General features: G+C 41.1%; 1 protein-coding gene across 5 annotated transcripts in view; it reads right to left on the minus strand.

Annotated features, from left to right (window-relative positions):
- Positions 1–16,021, minus strand: part of PITPNC1 (phosphatidylinositol transfer protein cytoplasmic 1) — a 230,533-nt gene that overhangs the window by 33,961 nt on the left and 180,551 nt on the right. For 4 of the 5 annotated variants that reach the window (XM_085893019.1, XM_085893018.1, XM_085893016.1 and 1 more), the window contains 3 exons: positions 14,082–14,167; positions 7,221–7,292; positions 3,444–3,539 (listed from right to left, as the gene is read on the minus strand). In XM_085893019.1, coding sequence (XP_085749145.1) covers positions 3,444–3,539; positions 7,221–7,292; positions 14,082–14,167 — 254 coding nt within the window. Of the gene's footprint in view, positions 1–3,443; positions 3,540–7,220; positions 7,293–7,417; positions 7,426–7,569; positions 7,659–14,081; positions 14,168–16,021 lie in introns of all 5 variants that reach the window. The other variant, XM_085893020.1, reaches the window with a different exon arrangement.

Consider the following 16,021-nt stretch of genomic DNA (forward strand, 5'->3'; position numbering starts at 1 on the left):
GCCTTCTTTATACCTTCACAGACTTCAACTCAACCCATTCACCCCATTCTCTCAATCCCATCATCCACTCTCACGTATATCCCTTCTCTCACTACCTTTGCTACCCTTTCGTCTCGGAGCACAAACTGCAGTTTTAAGCCAATTTAGTTCAGCGGTTCAGGAGGGCATAGAAGTCAAACAAACAAACACCTCGAATGATCATGATCATTTCCAATGTCTATGGTTTTCATGCAGAGAATCGACACATTTTATTAAATTATGACTTGTAATAGCCACTACCACCAGGAATAGCGCTGCATGATGCACTCACACGAGTCAGCCTTGAGAACTTTGGCCAATTACATACAAAAACCTTCATTTATTGTATTGTTACGGTGCCGGGTTCGGCCGCGAACCAACTGCTCTGACGGAGCCGCAAGTCTAGTCGGCCTGACCGATCGCCCGGTATATAGATCGCCGCCCGGATAAGTCCGAGTCGACGGGTCCTTGTACAAGAACCGAAATACGCCAATGGGCAGATCACGTGGGGTAGGGTCGATTGCCAATCTTCAATGTACCTAAATAACAACGTGATCCAACTACCGGGGTATTCCACCCTCGACGGAACTCGAACAGAACAAACCACAGAAGCGAGCCTGTCCCGTGCGGGATTCCGAGCGGCTTAATCTCCGAGAACCGTCGTTCCAAATGTCCCCCTTTTACGGCAAACCAACGGCTTTCTAACTTCCAACACACGAAATGCTCAGTCAATGAAAGAATCAACACGACGAGCTGAAAACATTTAACAATTGGGGTATTTATTAATAATAATGGGGAACTAGGGAAGCACGTAAAAGCAGAACTATTCCGACTATACGAAATGCAATGCAAAGATTTACAGCACACAAAGCACTTCACAATTTCCTACTTATTAGACGGGCCACATACACACGTTCGCACACACGCACCCAAGAAATGGTGGCTGAGGCCTTTAATAACAAGTTCCAGCTCGGAGGACAAGTGAGCTGAAACCCAGAGCCTATCTCGAACCTCTCCACCTCATGTGGTCTTCAAGTTGTTCGGACCCGGGCTCCAGCGAGAGTGAGCTGGATCCAATCGCCGTGAGCCGCCATCCTTCCCGAACTTCCGCGAATCCTACCGCGCTTCTCAACACGTGCTGGTGAGACGAGGCGCCGATCCTTCCCGTCGATGAGTCGCTTCCCCGAGGAACCACCTCCACGAAGAGGCCGATGAGTCGCACCAAGCCGGGAACCAAACGGAGAACAAAGAGCTCCATGAACCAAGAAGAAGAAGAAGCCACCATTCGCAGCTCGAGCCGAGCAACCGGCTCAACTTTCTTCCAAACAAAGCAGCTCTCCAAAAAGCCTACCGAGCCAAGCAGGACCCGAAGCTCTGCTGAACAACTCCTCTGCAGAAGCAAAAAGCTTCCGAAGGCCTCAACCCTAACCCAAGCCAAACAGGACCCGAAGGTCTGCTGAACGACTCCTCTGCAGAAGCAAAAAGCTTCCGAAGGCCTCAACCCTAACCCAAGCCAAGCAGGACCTGACGGCCTGCTGAACGACGCTGTTAGTGAAATGCTGAACTCCCACTTCTCTCTCTAAACAAAGAAAGGATCTCCTCTTATCCTTCTCCGCCCCCTCCCCCGTGCCCGGCATGACTCATGCCCTCGTGATCCATCCCCCGCTCAACCACGGGTGGGAGGGAGTTGTTGACTTCATGAATCACGGGACGGCAGGGCTCTTCTTCCTCTTCGCAGAAGAGGGGGAGGGACGTCTCCATTGTTCGTTCCCTAACTATTAAATCGATCCGCAGCGCATCTAATCGATTTCTGAACATTTAAACAATGAAAGGTGAGCTATCTAGGGAACAAGCACTTATCGACATAGCTGACTAAAGGAACCTGTATGTTGTGTGCAATCGAATTCCAACTTCGTAACAATATAAATTGTTCATCCCTTTTTGGGAGCAGTTTATTGTGAATATGAAACTTCCGAAGACATTTTGGGCTTTCCAGAAAACCAACATGGTGGACACATGCTTTTCGTCCAAACAATTGTGGGTGGAGTCAAGCCAGCTGTTCAGCCAATGGGTTTGAAGGCTTCATATGCACGCAGCTTCATTTCGTATTTAAAGATAAAATACTCACTGTAGTACCCAGCGTTTCCTGGGAAAATTCAATGCAATATGTATGGAGATATTTCCTGGATGACAAATTGAGGAATGTTGGTCTTATGGTTTTGGGTGAATTACAAATCTTGGGTGTTGAAAAATGTGATTGGACTTGTACTAAAATGCTTCACCTTCGAAGGATGCTCAACATGTTACCCTGGAGACTGCTTGTCTTGCACATTGATCCTCAACTTGAGCCTGTATCTGCTCTGTAGTCTCAGCTGACCTGGAGGCTGCTTGTCTTCCATGTTAATCCTCAACCTGAGCCTGTGTCGACTGTGTTGTCTCAGCTTGCCTGGAGGCTGCTTGTCTTGCATATTGATCTGCAAGCCGATCCTGTGTCTGCTCTTGAGTCTCATCTTACCATGTCGATCTTCGCGACACTGTCGATTAAAACTAAAAAAGCAACAAATGGATTGTACAGAGACGGGGACGATTAAAGGTCGGAGAGAAATGTACCAAGGGGATACACAGTGTCCATTATTAGCTTGCATCCATAATACGACCTCAACATGTGGTCATCACAAGACATATTACTCAATCGTGGCAGTGTGTAAACAACATACTCGCTCGAGGCCTGAACACAGAAGTGTTATAATAAACCTGTGTAAAGCAATCTTTTTAATAAATGGCATGCAGGTAAACACCATAATAATGCAATTTGTGTTGTTGATAACAAATCACTACAACCTCAACATACGATCTTCACAATACATATTAGTTGATCGCTTCTGGAAAAAAAAACGCAGGCAGCATATTAGCACAAGATTAGATTTGGGTATGAATGCCAACTATCTAGTTTTCATGAAAAAATTTTTATCCAAACATAGCCCTCGACCTTCCTCTGGATGAAAGAAGAGGCCATGCAAAGTTTGGTTGCACTGGTTCCTGCAGGGTGTGAATTCATAAATGAACAAACACTCAAGCAAACAAACAAACTTTCATCTTTATATAACATTAGATATACACACAAAAATTATTTTATTTATTTATTTTTGTGGGGATGAAGATGGTTGTCAGGTGAGGAATGAACAGATGCCAACAGCATAGAAACAGCACATTCACCTTTTAACGAGACCCACGCTCAGGCATCACAGTCACAACACATGAAAAAAATCACCCATCCATCCAAACGCTACCGACCAGTCCTGCCAATATTCATGTACCCTTTTTGACATAGATATCGCTTTTATTTGTCGGATCAGTTCAATTTATTTCATGCTTTATTCAATGCACACACAGCCTCCAAAAAGTATCGTTGGAACAGCACTCACCTCAGCCTCTTTATAATAACGCTCTGAAATCTCATCGAGGGCGATATCCAAAAAGCAAACTTCTTTCTCTGCACTATTAGCTTCATTGAGAAATGTCTGGTGAGGAAGAAATGCAGAATAACATCGAATCAGCATTTATAAAATAGCAACAAAGAATATCAACTTAGAGGTGAGCAAATTTGGCCTTATGCTTTTGTGTGAATTACCAATATTGGGCGTTGCAAAATGTGATTGGACTTGTCTCACAATGCTTCACCTTCGAACGATGCCCAACGTGCGACAGGGAATATCATACATGCCAAGTATTGAGTTGGCATGTATGATATTCCCTTTGGAATGCCTAGGTCATCTACTTCTTTATGACTTGTAACAGCCTCAATTTCCCTCTTCATCTTCAGGCTACACTCCATGGAGTGGTCATACTCAAACATTTTGCTGTGAATAACTTTCCATATCTGAAGATCTCTGCCAGTGTTTGCAAATTCAAATTCGGTTTTTCAACCTGCTCAGTTTCAGTTCCTCAGCGTGAGACTTGACGAGTTCTTCTACCTCCATTTCCTCTATATCCTTGAACCCCTCCCCTCCAACATCACGGGCCATTCTTCCAATCCCCCTGAATTCATCGTCCACAGATGAGGAACAAGAAAAAATGCTGACTGCCTCCTTCCACAACTTCCTCCAACCGGCATTGTGGGTTAATGGATTGACTTCATTGAGTGACTCTTTCATGTATGTGATGCAGTCAGCAATGTTATAGTCTTTCCAACACTGCCTGACATCCATTGTTGAATCTTCTTCCATCACATTAAGAATGCATCTGAAGGTGCACCTGGTGTAGTTGCTGCAAGAGATAAGTCGTGTTGGGAGGGCAGAAAAAACACCTGCACATCGTCATGGACAAACTGCAGAATATCTGGGTCACCTGGCACATTGCCCATGATGAGGAGCATTTTGAAGGGCAGTTATTTAAAGGTTAGGTATTTTTCCACCTCTTGGAGGAATGTTACAGCTGTGGTCCAAGCCTTTTAGTTAGCTCGCCAAAAACATGGGCCAGCGGTGCTGATTCTTGCCCTTCAATGCCCTGGGATTCATTGCATGGTACAGCAACATGGGCTTTACCATGCAATCCCCTGAAATGTTAGCACAGAGGAGAAGGGTTATCCTGTCCTTGGCTGCTGCAAAACCAAAAGCAGACTTCTCCTCCCGAGACAGGAATGTTCTTGACAGCATCCTTTCCTAAAATAAGGCAGTTTCATCTGCGTTGAAGATTTATTCTGGCTTGTAACGCTTCTCCTCTATGATCTTAGGTGGCTCTGGGGGTATTCCCATGCTGCATCATGGTCTGACGATGCCGCTTCACCCACCAACCTGAAAATGTGTTGGCTGCACCTCCCCTTAAATTTCTCGAACCACCCCTGCTTGCCTCAATGGAAGTGGAATTAGCAGCACCACCCCGTTCACCACCAGACATTGCAGAAAACACTCTAATCAGCGACTAGCCTTCGCCCGTATCATTCTGCCACTCGGACACTTTTTTTCTGTGCCTGATCTTCAATCCACAAGCAGGGGATCCCAAACGCAATTTTTTTATTTCTGAAAAACATTGAGAATCATTAATCATGGTCTAATTTGAAGAGAAAAAAAATTGAAAATCTCTTCCAATCACAAAGTTTCGCAAAAAGCCCAAGAGTGTTGATTTTCGATTTTGCCAGTGAGGTCACAACCTGAAGCCATATTGATCCAAACGGCAGTTTACAGAGAGAAACAGTGCATGTCGAGCTCAGATTCAGATACTGATTCCAACGTCATCAGCAACACTGCAGGTTCTCAGAATGTTGAAATGGATCAGTGGGATTTTGAAGGAACGGTTGGAAACGCTTTTGGGGGAATTGTGGAGCCATATCATTTTGAGCCTCGTGCGAGCAATTCAGCAGAGGAAGATGAAAACGCTGGTCACATGATCAATTCTGCTCTGTCGGGTTTAATTTTATGTTTGGTTTCTGGTTTATAAGGGAGGGATTTTGTATTAATTGATAAATCGGTTTATATTTTATTTGAGCAGAAATACCCATTATCACCCGACAGCATAGGCATCGCCCAGGTAGACTCGGACACCGCGGACAAAATGGGTGATGAATACTTTGTCCCACTGTCACATGATGACCAGGTGTCTTGTTTGTTATGGGATCGTCCCATTTCATCCTTTTCCCGGACGTCATTTGTGTCAGTGCCGTGTCACACCGTCATGTATGTGAGGTGTCGATCATGTCCTTCCCGAGTGGATGGGGGATTGTGGAGGGGGTGTAGGATGATGGTGGATATTGTGGAGGGGGTGTGTGGGGTGGTGTTGGGTATTGTGGGGGATAGTGGAGGGGGGACCCTGAAAGATTTAGCGTCCTCGGTCAAATCCTCTCAGAGGAGTAGATGATGCATGCATACTTTCTCTCCACCATAAATAGATGGTTGGTGGTTCATTGGATTTGCAGAAAGTTGTGCTGATAATGAGTAATTATTTTCAGGTGTTCTTGTGGTAACTGCCAGGCAATGGCAACAGGTGTTTGATTTAACGCAGAAATCGCTCGTGCACATGAGCTGGTAGCTCAGTAGAGATGGTGTAAATCACCTGTATACATGGACTGGTAGCTGGTTTGCAGTTTGAGTGATGGCTGTTTCTTCTGCTTAATTGTGGGGATAGCATCCTCTCAATTGTGGCGGATATAACCACAAGATCCAGCCATTTCTGTTGTTTCATAACAGTTCTCTGTAACGTTCTCAGCACAAAAGCGAACATTGTAGGCCCGATCTATGCTCGGGTATTTCGGACAAACCTCATCCAATTTCTGGCAAACTTCGAGTGTTTCGGCCATTGGTGTAGCATGAAACCATCTTGGTTTGTATTACAACAACCACCAAGGACACATCGACTTGGCATGTTTGTGGAAAATCGAAAATTATTCGCCGTTTGAGTTAAATCATACCGCAATGAGACCCATATGTAGTAGTTCACTTCCACGCATGATGTCACGGTTAATCTGAGGAAGAAGAGGATTTCGACTTTTAAATCGCAGGTTTACCTACTTTATAATTCGGAAATCAGAAAAAGACACATCATATCTATTTTGTCGAACATCAAGGATAGATTAGCATTGAGGTGGTTTGAGCATTTAGGTTCCCCTTTGAGGCTTTCTCCATTTTCTCCATTTTGGGATTGCGAAGCACAAACAATACGCTGGCACTTGTTGGGGTACTTGCTGTCACTCTAGCCCTAATGCTTTGATCTTTCTTTTTAATGTAGCGCACAGTCGAGGTGTTTATGCCATAGAGTGTACTCACAGATGCCACACACTGGCCATGGCCAAGCTTGTCCAATAATTCCATTTTCTGGCTTAATGACATGACTTTCTTATACCTTTTGGTTTTGTATTAATTCGCTGCACCAACACTCGCTTTCCGCTTTTGTGCCATGATGAAGAGAATGTGTCATCACAGGAAAAGAAAAATAGCAAAAAGTTGACAGAACAAAGTCTACACAAGGACAATGCTGAAACTGTGAATGACCATCCCGTGAATGTCTACACACCGACATTGCCGAAACTGCAAATGTACTTAAGTATATCGCTAGTAGAAATGAAGTACTACTTAAGTATGGTATATCGAATGGGAAAATGGAGTGTTGCCACCCGCGAATAGCCGAAATCGAGAATGCTGAACCCACGAATGGTGAGGTTTCCTGGATTATGCATCACTGTACAATGATCCTGGAGAACATTTACTCACATTGTTATTTGAGCCATTGTTGTCTTCATACTTTGTCTTGATATATATTGAAAACTTTGGAAGGAAGGAGCACTGAATGTGAAAAAAAAAGAAAGAGAAGATGTTATTTTCATTAATCTGGTAGATGTAGGAATTAGACACAAATGAGCAATACAATGAAACATTAAATGGTAATTTTAAATATGAAAAGTTCTTACCGTATACTCTGAAAAGCCCAGACAAAAGAACAAAACAAAAGAGACAAAAGACAACATGACAGTAATCAGGCAGTAAAATCAGGAAAGAGCTTACATTTAAGGAACATACACTTTTGGACTCAAGGTAAAAATGTGAGTAAGGGTTACTACACCGGTGATTGTCAATGGGTAGAAGTTCCAGGCTTTTTCAGTAATGTAGAATAACCTTGGCACCACAGCCTTGGCCCAGTTGGGCAGCTTGCTGGAGAAACAAATACAGCAGTGATGCTTGAGTGAGACAAGCACCATGTTCTCCACTCACTCAAAAAAACTATATTGATACTCCATGAGCCTAACCTATTTATTAGTTTTACTTTTGTTTGAGCTCCACTTTTATCTTAAGTTTATATAACATCAATATCCCTTTAGAATAGTCTTACGTACTCCATTAATACGTAATTAATTCGGCAGGGAATTCGGTCAGGGAAGCTGACACACTGAAGTACAATACGCGACTTTCAAAATGTCGTAATCCACCCCAGAATGTTTGGTGCACATGCGCAGAAACCAAATAAAAATGGCGGTGTTCAGGGAACCATAAATATAGTGTGTGTGTGTGTGTGTGTGTGTGTGTGTGTGTGTGTGTGTGTGTGTGTGTGTGTGTGTGTGTGTGTGTGTGTGTGTGTGTGTGTGTGTGTGTGTGTGTGTGTGTGTGTGTGTGTGTGTGTGTGTGTGTGTGTGTGTGTGTGTGTGTGTGAAAGCAAGAGAGAGAGATAAGGATTGTGACCTAAAATGGCTCACAAAGCTTCTAACAGAAACTGAAAATACTTGCAAAAATAACTGAGAGAAAGTTCTGTGCCACGACACAATGAAAGATTTGAAGAACTTTAACAGCTCGCCGGACAGGAAGCTGCCCAAACTGCAAACTCCTGACCATGTGGGCTGGTGCAAGGCTCAAGTGGATGAACGTGTGCTACCCAACCCCCCCCCCCCCTCCCAGACAGATCACTACCAGTGAATGCACTTTGAACCTTGTGAGATTACCTCCGATGAACATGGCAGGCTTGATGATTTATTTAAAAGAGGTCTGCAATTGGAAAGACGAGATGTGTCATTACCAAGTAATGGGAACCAACTATTCGACATCTTTGTGACGTGAGAATACAAAGATTGTACCAGTTATATCTACTTGGGAGCCAGATTATTAGGTGGACTTCCTTGAGGAAGACACCGTATCTAGTTTGGGTGCTTCTGAACACCGATGGGAAGGACATATCTAGGGCTTGGAATGGACAGCGTAAGTTTAATAATGATGATATTTATTATTAATCATGGTGGGAGGGGGATGTTTGGGGGGGGGGGTGTTGGGAGCTATGGGAGCTGTGAGGGTATATATATATATATATATATATATATATATATATATATATATATATATATATATATATATATATATATATATATATATATATATATATATATATATATATATATATATATATATATATATATATATATATATATATATATATATATATATATATATATATATATATATATATATATATATCCTGGTGTTGGCGCAGTGGTTAGGGCAGTGGCTTGGGATCCAAAAGGTCCTGAGTTCAAGCCCCGTTGGGCCACTGAATTAATACACCAGGGGGTTGACTCAGCCTGTCATCCTTCCAAGGTCGGCGAAGTGAGTACCAGTGTACTGGGCCAGTGTATATCCCGGTTAGAATAGGTGTACCATATCCCTGTGCCGTAAGAGGCAACCAGGGTTGCATCAGGAAGGGCATCTGGTGTAAAACCTGTGCCAAATCATTATGCGGATCATGATGGATGATCCGCTGTGGCGACCCCTAACAGGAGCAGCCGAAAGAAGAATATATATATATATATATATATATATATATATATATATATATATATATATATATATACATGTATATATATATTAATATTTCGACATGCCCCTTTCTTTGTTCCACCATCAGATTTTTGTAACTGCATGAAATGAAACAAGCTTTGACATATATAGTAATGATATTATTGTCTTCCTTAAGAGGCCCCTCAAAATTCGTTTTGATGATTATGGTAGTTAAATTTTATTATTATCTATATTAATATTTCAGCACGCCCCTTTTTTTGTTCCACTATCAGATTTTTGTTACTGCATGAAATGAAACAAGCTTTGACATATATAGTAATCTGATGGTGGAAAATCTGATGGTGGAACAAAAAAAGGGGCATGCCGAAATATTAATATAGATGATATTATTGTCTTCCTTAAGAGGCCCCTCAAAATTCGTTTTGATGATTATTGTAGTTAAACAGTTCATGTTCTCCATTTGCAAAATGGGAGGAATTATTGCACAAAAATGAAATAAAAATGTTTCCCATTTTTTAGAGGACCATTAAGATGAGTTCGTAAAACCTTTTGTAGAGTATGTTATTATTAATTACTATACGCCATCGTAAATTGCTCATGTTATTGAGCTGTCAATAAGCTATCAATCATAGACATATAATAAACTCACTTGAGTATTCATATCTCTATTTCAATGCGTAATATCAAGCGGTACCTTCATGATGACCTAATAAAACCGGTCTCGATGTCCGTCCGTCCGTATATCTGTTCACAATCAAAGCAATCGTGATGCATTTTAAGGCTTTCCGAGAGCTTTGGAGAGATTACCTACACTCCCGCACGGTGCTTTTTTTATTATTCCTACTGCACTTCATTAGAACATAGATCATGGATGGATGCGCAGATCCCAGGAGAACAACTATAGCTGTACAGAACAATTCATATTATCGATGGATAAAAATGATATTTAATTGATATTATAATAAATTGTTTATTTAAAATATCTTCAAATTTTGTGAGTTTTTAGTTTGTTGTGAAATATTAGGTCCTCGGGTCTCCGCATAGTGGCGTACAGGCTTAAGTCGTACTTCTGTTTACTACCGTAGAAAATCACAGAACCATCCGATCGACATGCTGTTAACAGTTTCAGAATCAGCTAAAATCTACAAGATATGAATATGTACACGAAACTGATCCGGCCTTTTGGATCACTTTAAAGTAGGGTGCCCTGTAATTTTAATGCGCTCTATGGATCCTCCGGAACTCACGAATGGTACACGTTGTGTAGTCACTAAACTACGTGGTAATGTCATCGAAGTGGAGCTACTGCGGGACAGTTGAAGGGGAAAACCTGAATGATAATCAATGGATAAAAATGATATAATATATTGTTTAAAATACATTCATGCTATCTGTCTTTTACCATATGTTGCCAGTGATGCCCGTCCAAGACGGGCACCTTTACTAGTATGTATATATGTTTTTATTTCCTTTTTGCACACATGTCAATTCGGAGATGAGTCTTACTCAGTGAACATCATAGCTCGCTCTCAACATCGGTCAGCCTGTTTCTGGCTTTCATTTTGATCATTACTCGGATTGAGAATGCAAGTTCACATCGGTAAGTCAGTCGGAACATCATTAGGACTTATGTAACTACTTCGCGCAGACATCTTGTATCCCCCTGGAAACCCACTCGCGGCCCTCTTAGGGGTCACGCACGACCCACTGTTTGGGAGACACTGGTTTAAAGGCCGAAAATTGTTAAAAAGACTATTTCACTTATCTATTTCATGCCAGGAAAGGCAGGTTAAAAGTGCCCGGATGAGCAGGAGTGAGTCACTGAAAACGCACACCGGCGCATACGCGAAAAGCCTCGTTAACATTCATACATCATTTTGAAAGTCACGTAGGTCACTCGAGGTACAGTGCTGTCTTTAACATCTCCAAGTAAATATGAAGACAGATCAATGAAGCTTTTAGGATTAGAAAACAAAGGTGAGTTTTACATCGTCCTCCAAAGGGAAAAAATGTAGTGAGAGATAGCACCCATCATAGGCAATGCAGTGGAATAACAGTGAAACAAATTCAACACCAGGCTGAACACAAAAAGGGGGCAAGCACACAAACCAACTGAGCTCTCCAACCATCTATAAGCCTTTAACACTTCGGTCTTCCATGGAGATCTTCCATCTAAGCACTGAGCAGTGTCAACTCTGCGAAGCTTCAAATATTTGACAGAGTTGGGTCTATTGAACGTGTTGATAGATTTTTGCTTTCCATTCTAAAATCCTCAAAATTATCATTGTTCTTTTGAAAAGTCCAAAATGGAATCAGAAGCCGATTGGGAAAATTTTAACTGCTAAAAAATTGTGATGACTTAAATTCTCCTCAAATTAATCTTCGGTGTGAATCTATACAAACCTATTAGCACGCTTCTTATCCTTAGGAGTGTAATCATGAAAACTCTCTCGGTAAAGCTGTCAGATTTCTTTCTTCAGGCCAAAACAGCCAAAGCTGAACTAAACATTTTCTCTTATCAAGCTGGAGAACGATACAATAAGACAAGATGAACAAGGAACACATAGACATACAATTTTGGGTTTTTTGGAGGAAAGGGGTACCAATCTGCAAACATTTTTGTAATTTGCTTCCGTTAATTAACTTTTTTACCAATTTTCAAATTATTTCTTTATTTTCTATTCTTTTGCAGGACTTCTGGGTGGGGTTGGGATTTCATAGTTGGAATTTTCGTATATGTCCTAAGTCGTCCTGAGGGCGGCAAGAGTCAACCACAGAAAATGTGCGAGGATAAAAGTACTATATTAAAAGACAACCGTTTTATGTTTAATTAGATGGTTCAGTGTGATTACCTCCTCCACCGAAGGTGACAGAGGTTACGTTTTCACCCCCTGTCTGTCGATTTGTCTGTGAGCAGGATATCTCAAAATTTGTGGATGTATTCAGACGAAATCTGGTGGACTGCAGGTTGGGTTTGCGATAAGGATGAATTGATTTGATTTTGGATCCAGCTACGATGATATATTTTTAATGCAAGTAATTCTTCACGACAGAGAGATGGGGCCAAAAACGAGATATAGCATGATATATTGATACATTTCAAATAGTTGTGGACGGATTATGACAAAACTCAGTGGACGCGTTGAGTAGGTAACAAGAACAAGACAATTCGATTATAGTTCACGTCCGGATGCAGATCAGGCCTATCGGTAGAATACAAAACGTAAAATGTTCAGCCTGGTGGAAGTATGCACTTTACAGAGTGCTGCTCTAGTTCTGATTGAGTTGGCTCATTTGAGTCCGATTCATGATCCAAAAAATCTAGCATTCTAATGTTTGGGACCAGAAGGAGGCGCTGTATCACAAAGCACACTGCTTATCAGATGGGAAAGTAAAGGCAGCTATCCTATCAGAATTAAGGTTATTAACAATATAGATACAAAGCTATCATTCGAAAAGAGTATGCTATTGTGTGATGGTTCCCTGGATAAAATCTCTGCCCAAGGTTAGTTATATCAGTAGCAATCCCCTGCAAAAGCTGAGACTGCAAAATATGTGGATATGGTATAGGCAGGATGGAACAAAAGGCCTTGACCTCTGCCTTTATTAATTTGTGATATCCATATCATATGTGCATCAAATGTCGAATGTAGACAACAACAAATGTTAATCTTGTTAAGTACTATTGGTATTGACCTATTGACCCGATTGTATTTAATTTCAGGCCCACAAAGCAAAGAAGATCATTGTGGACGATAAATTAATCCCGACCTGGTTCAGTGGCCAGGCTGCTGAGTCATTAAAAAGCCTTGTTTGGCAAAGTAACAAAACTACTATTGATCATGATATACACAACAAATAATGCTGATTGCTAAAAGGTTTTTTGCTTGGTTTGCATCCAAATACAGTGGATGCCTATTTTACATTGATGTAAAGCTGATACATAAATCAGCTGGATGACAGACAGAGACATCAGTGAACTTTTACAAAAACTAGAGACTTATGTAGGACATATATATATATATATATATATATATATATATATATATATATATGCAAGTATTTTATAAAATAGATATTGAGGCTCATGGAAGAACTGCTAAATCAGTGTTTATTCAAAATAGTTTTCATAATTATGGTGTATAACTTTTATGAACATAAGGATGATTATTATTATTATCATTACTGGAGTGAACAGGTAAAAAGACATAAATGTCATTGCCCCTGTTTTAGTAATTTTGCTGTGTGGAGTTAAAGGACTAGCCCATATTCATGGCCAACTAAAATGGCCACCAGTCTACCAGTCAGCCAACATTGATGAGATCACAAAATATACTGTGCTTTTGCCAAGTTTGAACAAAATCGGACAACGCATATCTGAGAAATAATTGGGGACACATTTAAGGAACAAAATGGCCACCAGTCGGACATGTTAGATCTGATCTCGAAAAAAAATGGCATGCATATGTGAGCTATCATTCGTTATCTGGGTGCCAAGTTTGAACAACATCGGTAAATGCATGTCCGAAAAATGGTTGAGGACGTGTTCAACATCGCGTTTTTTTTTTTCAACTAAAAAGCCGGCAATCTACCAGTCAACAATCTTTGATCAGATCACAAAATAAAGTTAGTTGCAAGTGTATGCCGTTGTGTTCTGTGCTTGTGCCAAGATTGTTACAGGATTGGAAAAGCAATGCGGATTGGAGGAAGGGATGGTGAAAAACTGGAGTTTTCGTACAACACATTAGCTCATGCAGTCTTAAAAGCATATGGGCAATACCCCTGGGCACTAACCTGGTAGTGGCTGGAGAAGAAAACCAGAAAACCACTGGAAGGCATGGATGACCCACAAAATATGTAATGGAGTAGAAAGTAAATACCTATGGATATTTAAAAAAAAAATGTCAGACAGGCAGACAGAATAAAACTAGATGGTATTCATAGAGTACATACCCTGCAGAGTCTTGAGAAGGACTTGGTGAGAGCTATCTCTTGTTTTTTTAGGGTTTCTTTCTTTGATCTAATATGGCTGCCAGACCACGTGACCGATGACGTCATCTTTATCAAACCATATGTCCTGTGGGTCGTTGATCAATTGTTGCATTGATAGGTCACAGTTTAAAAAAGGGTAGATGATGAAAAAGGGTAGGTCACAGTTAAATGTTGCATTGATCAGTTAAGTGGTTTCTCCAATGAAGATTTTCAAAGATTGTCCCTTAAATTCAATATGGCTGCTGGACCACGTGACACATGGCCATTTTAATGAAAATCCTCATCAAATTTCAAGTCAATCAGATGAAAATCGTCATTTTTAGAAATTCGGTCTCGGTTGAACTTTTGGCCGATGTTGACCTCAAAAATAGTTGGTGGTTGAATTTGGTGAGGTGAGATGAAAATGCTATTCAGATTTCAAGTCAATGGGATGAATATTGAGGATTTCAGAAATTTGGTCTATGTTGACCTTTTGTCCTAAGTTGACCAAAAAAATTAGTTGGTGGTTGAATTCATTGAGCTGATATGAAAATGCTATTCGAATTTCAAGTTAATCAGATGTAAATTGAGGATTTCAGAAATTTGGCCTGTTGACCTTTTGGTAGATGCTGACCTCAAAAATAGTTGGTGGTTGAATTTAGTGAGGTGAGATGAAAACGCTATTCAAATTTAAGTCAATCAGATGAAAATTTAGGATTTCAGAAATTTGGCCTACGTTGACCTTTTGGCCTTTGATGACCTCATGGATTTGCATCATGTGGTAAAGTTTCAATTTCCTTTGCTGAACAGTTTTCAATGTACATTTTTAACAAAATGCAGACACGACGTACGCCATGCGTACATACAGCGTACGCATGCTACCGATCACTTAACCAAGCTTTTTGCTTCGCAAGCGCAGGGTAAAAAATATCTCGCTCCTCTTTGCACATGGGTGATCAGGATGAATTCAGAGCCAAAGTACTGCTAAAGTACAGGTTCGTATTCCGATTCATGCTCCAATTTGTGTTCAAAATATAACATTCAACTGAAATGAAGCTGTTCCTCGATCATAAACTGATGTTTGTAGACAGGACAGACAGACAGAAATGAACCAATTGCTTAACCCCGCTTTACGCTTCACCGACAGACACACTAAACAAGCAAATAGCAGTCTGTGTCTGTCAATTGCTGGTGTATTTTGAAGGGATTTTCCATTCATTTGAATGATTCTTCAATTATTGCTGATCGGCAAATCCATGACCTGACATTCCGATCCAATGTACTGTACCCTGTGTTACAGAGCATTCATTCTGCCGAAACAGTTTCTTGACCAGTGGCCATGCTGGGCTGTTTGCCATCTCTCTCCCAGCACTAAAGTCAGAAATTTGGAATTTGTTCATGGTGCCGACGAGAGCTCGCCCACTCCTCACGAAGGACACCATGGGAATTTTAACATCCACCAATTAATGTTGGCAGACAGGATGGCCAATTTAACGCCCATCCGAAGGACATGCTAAATACATTATGAACTAGAAGGGTACTTTGTAGAGCGCATACCTCCACCACGCATTGCTTGATCCATGAGAACATATCGGGCCCAATACGTTTTTGAAATATCATGCCACATATAATATCGATGTTGAGCCCTATCTCTCAATGGTAAAGAATCACTTTAAAAATTAAATAATTCTCGTCTCCAGATCCGGATTCGGAGCTTCACCAAAATCGAATCAATTCGTCGTGGTCACACAACCAACCTGTCC

This window comes from Eptatretus burgeri, chromosome 8 (assembly GCF_056783735.1).
Source record: "Eptatretus burgeri isolate ZD-2024b chromosome 8, Ebu_testis_v1, whole genome shotgun sequence".
In the NCBI taxonomy this organism is placed as follows: domain Eukaryota; kingdom Metazoa; phylum Chordata; class Myxini; order Myxiniformes; family Myxinidae; genus Eptatretus; species Eptatretus burgeri.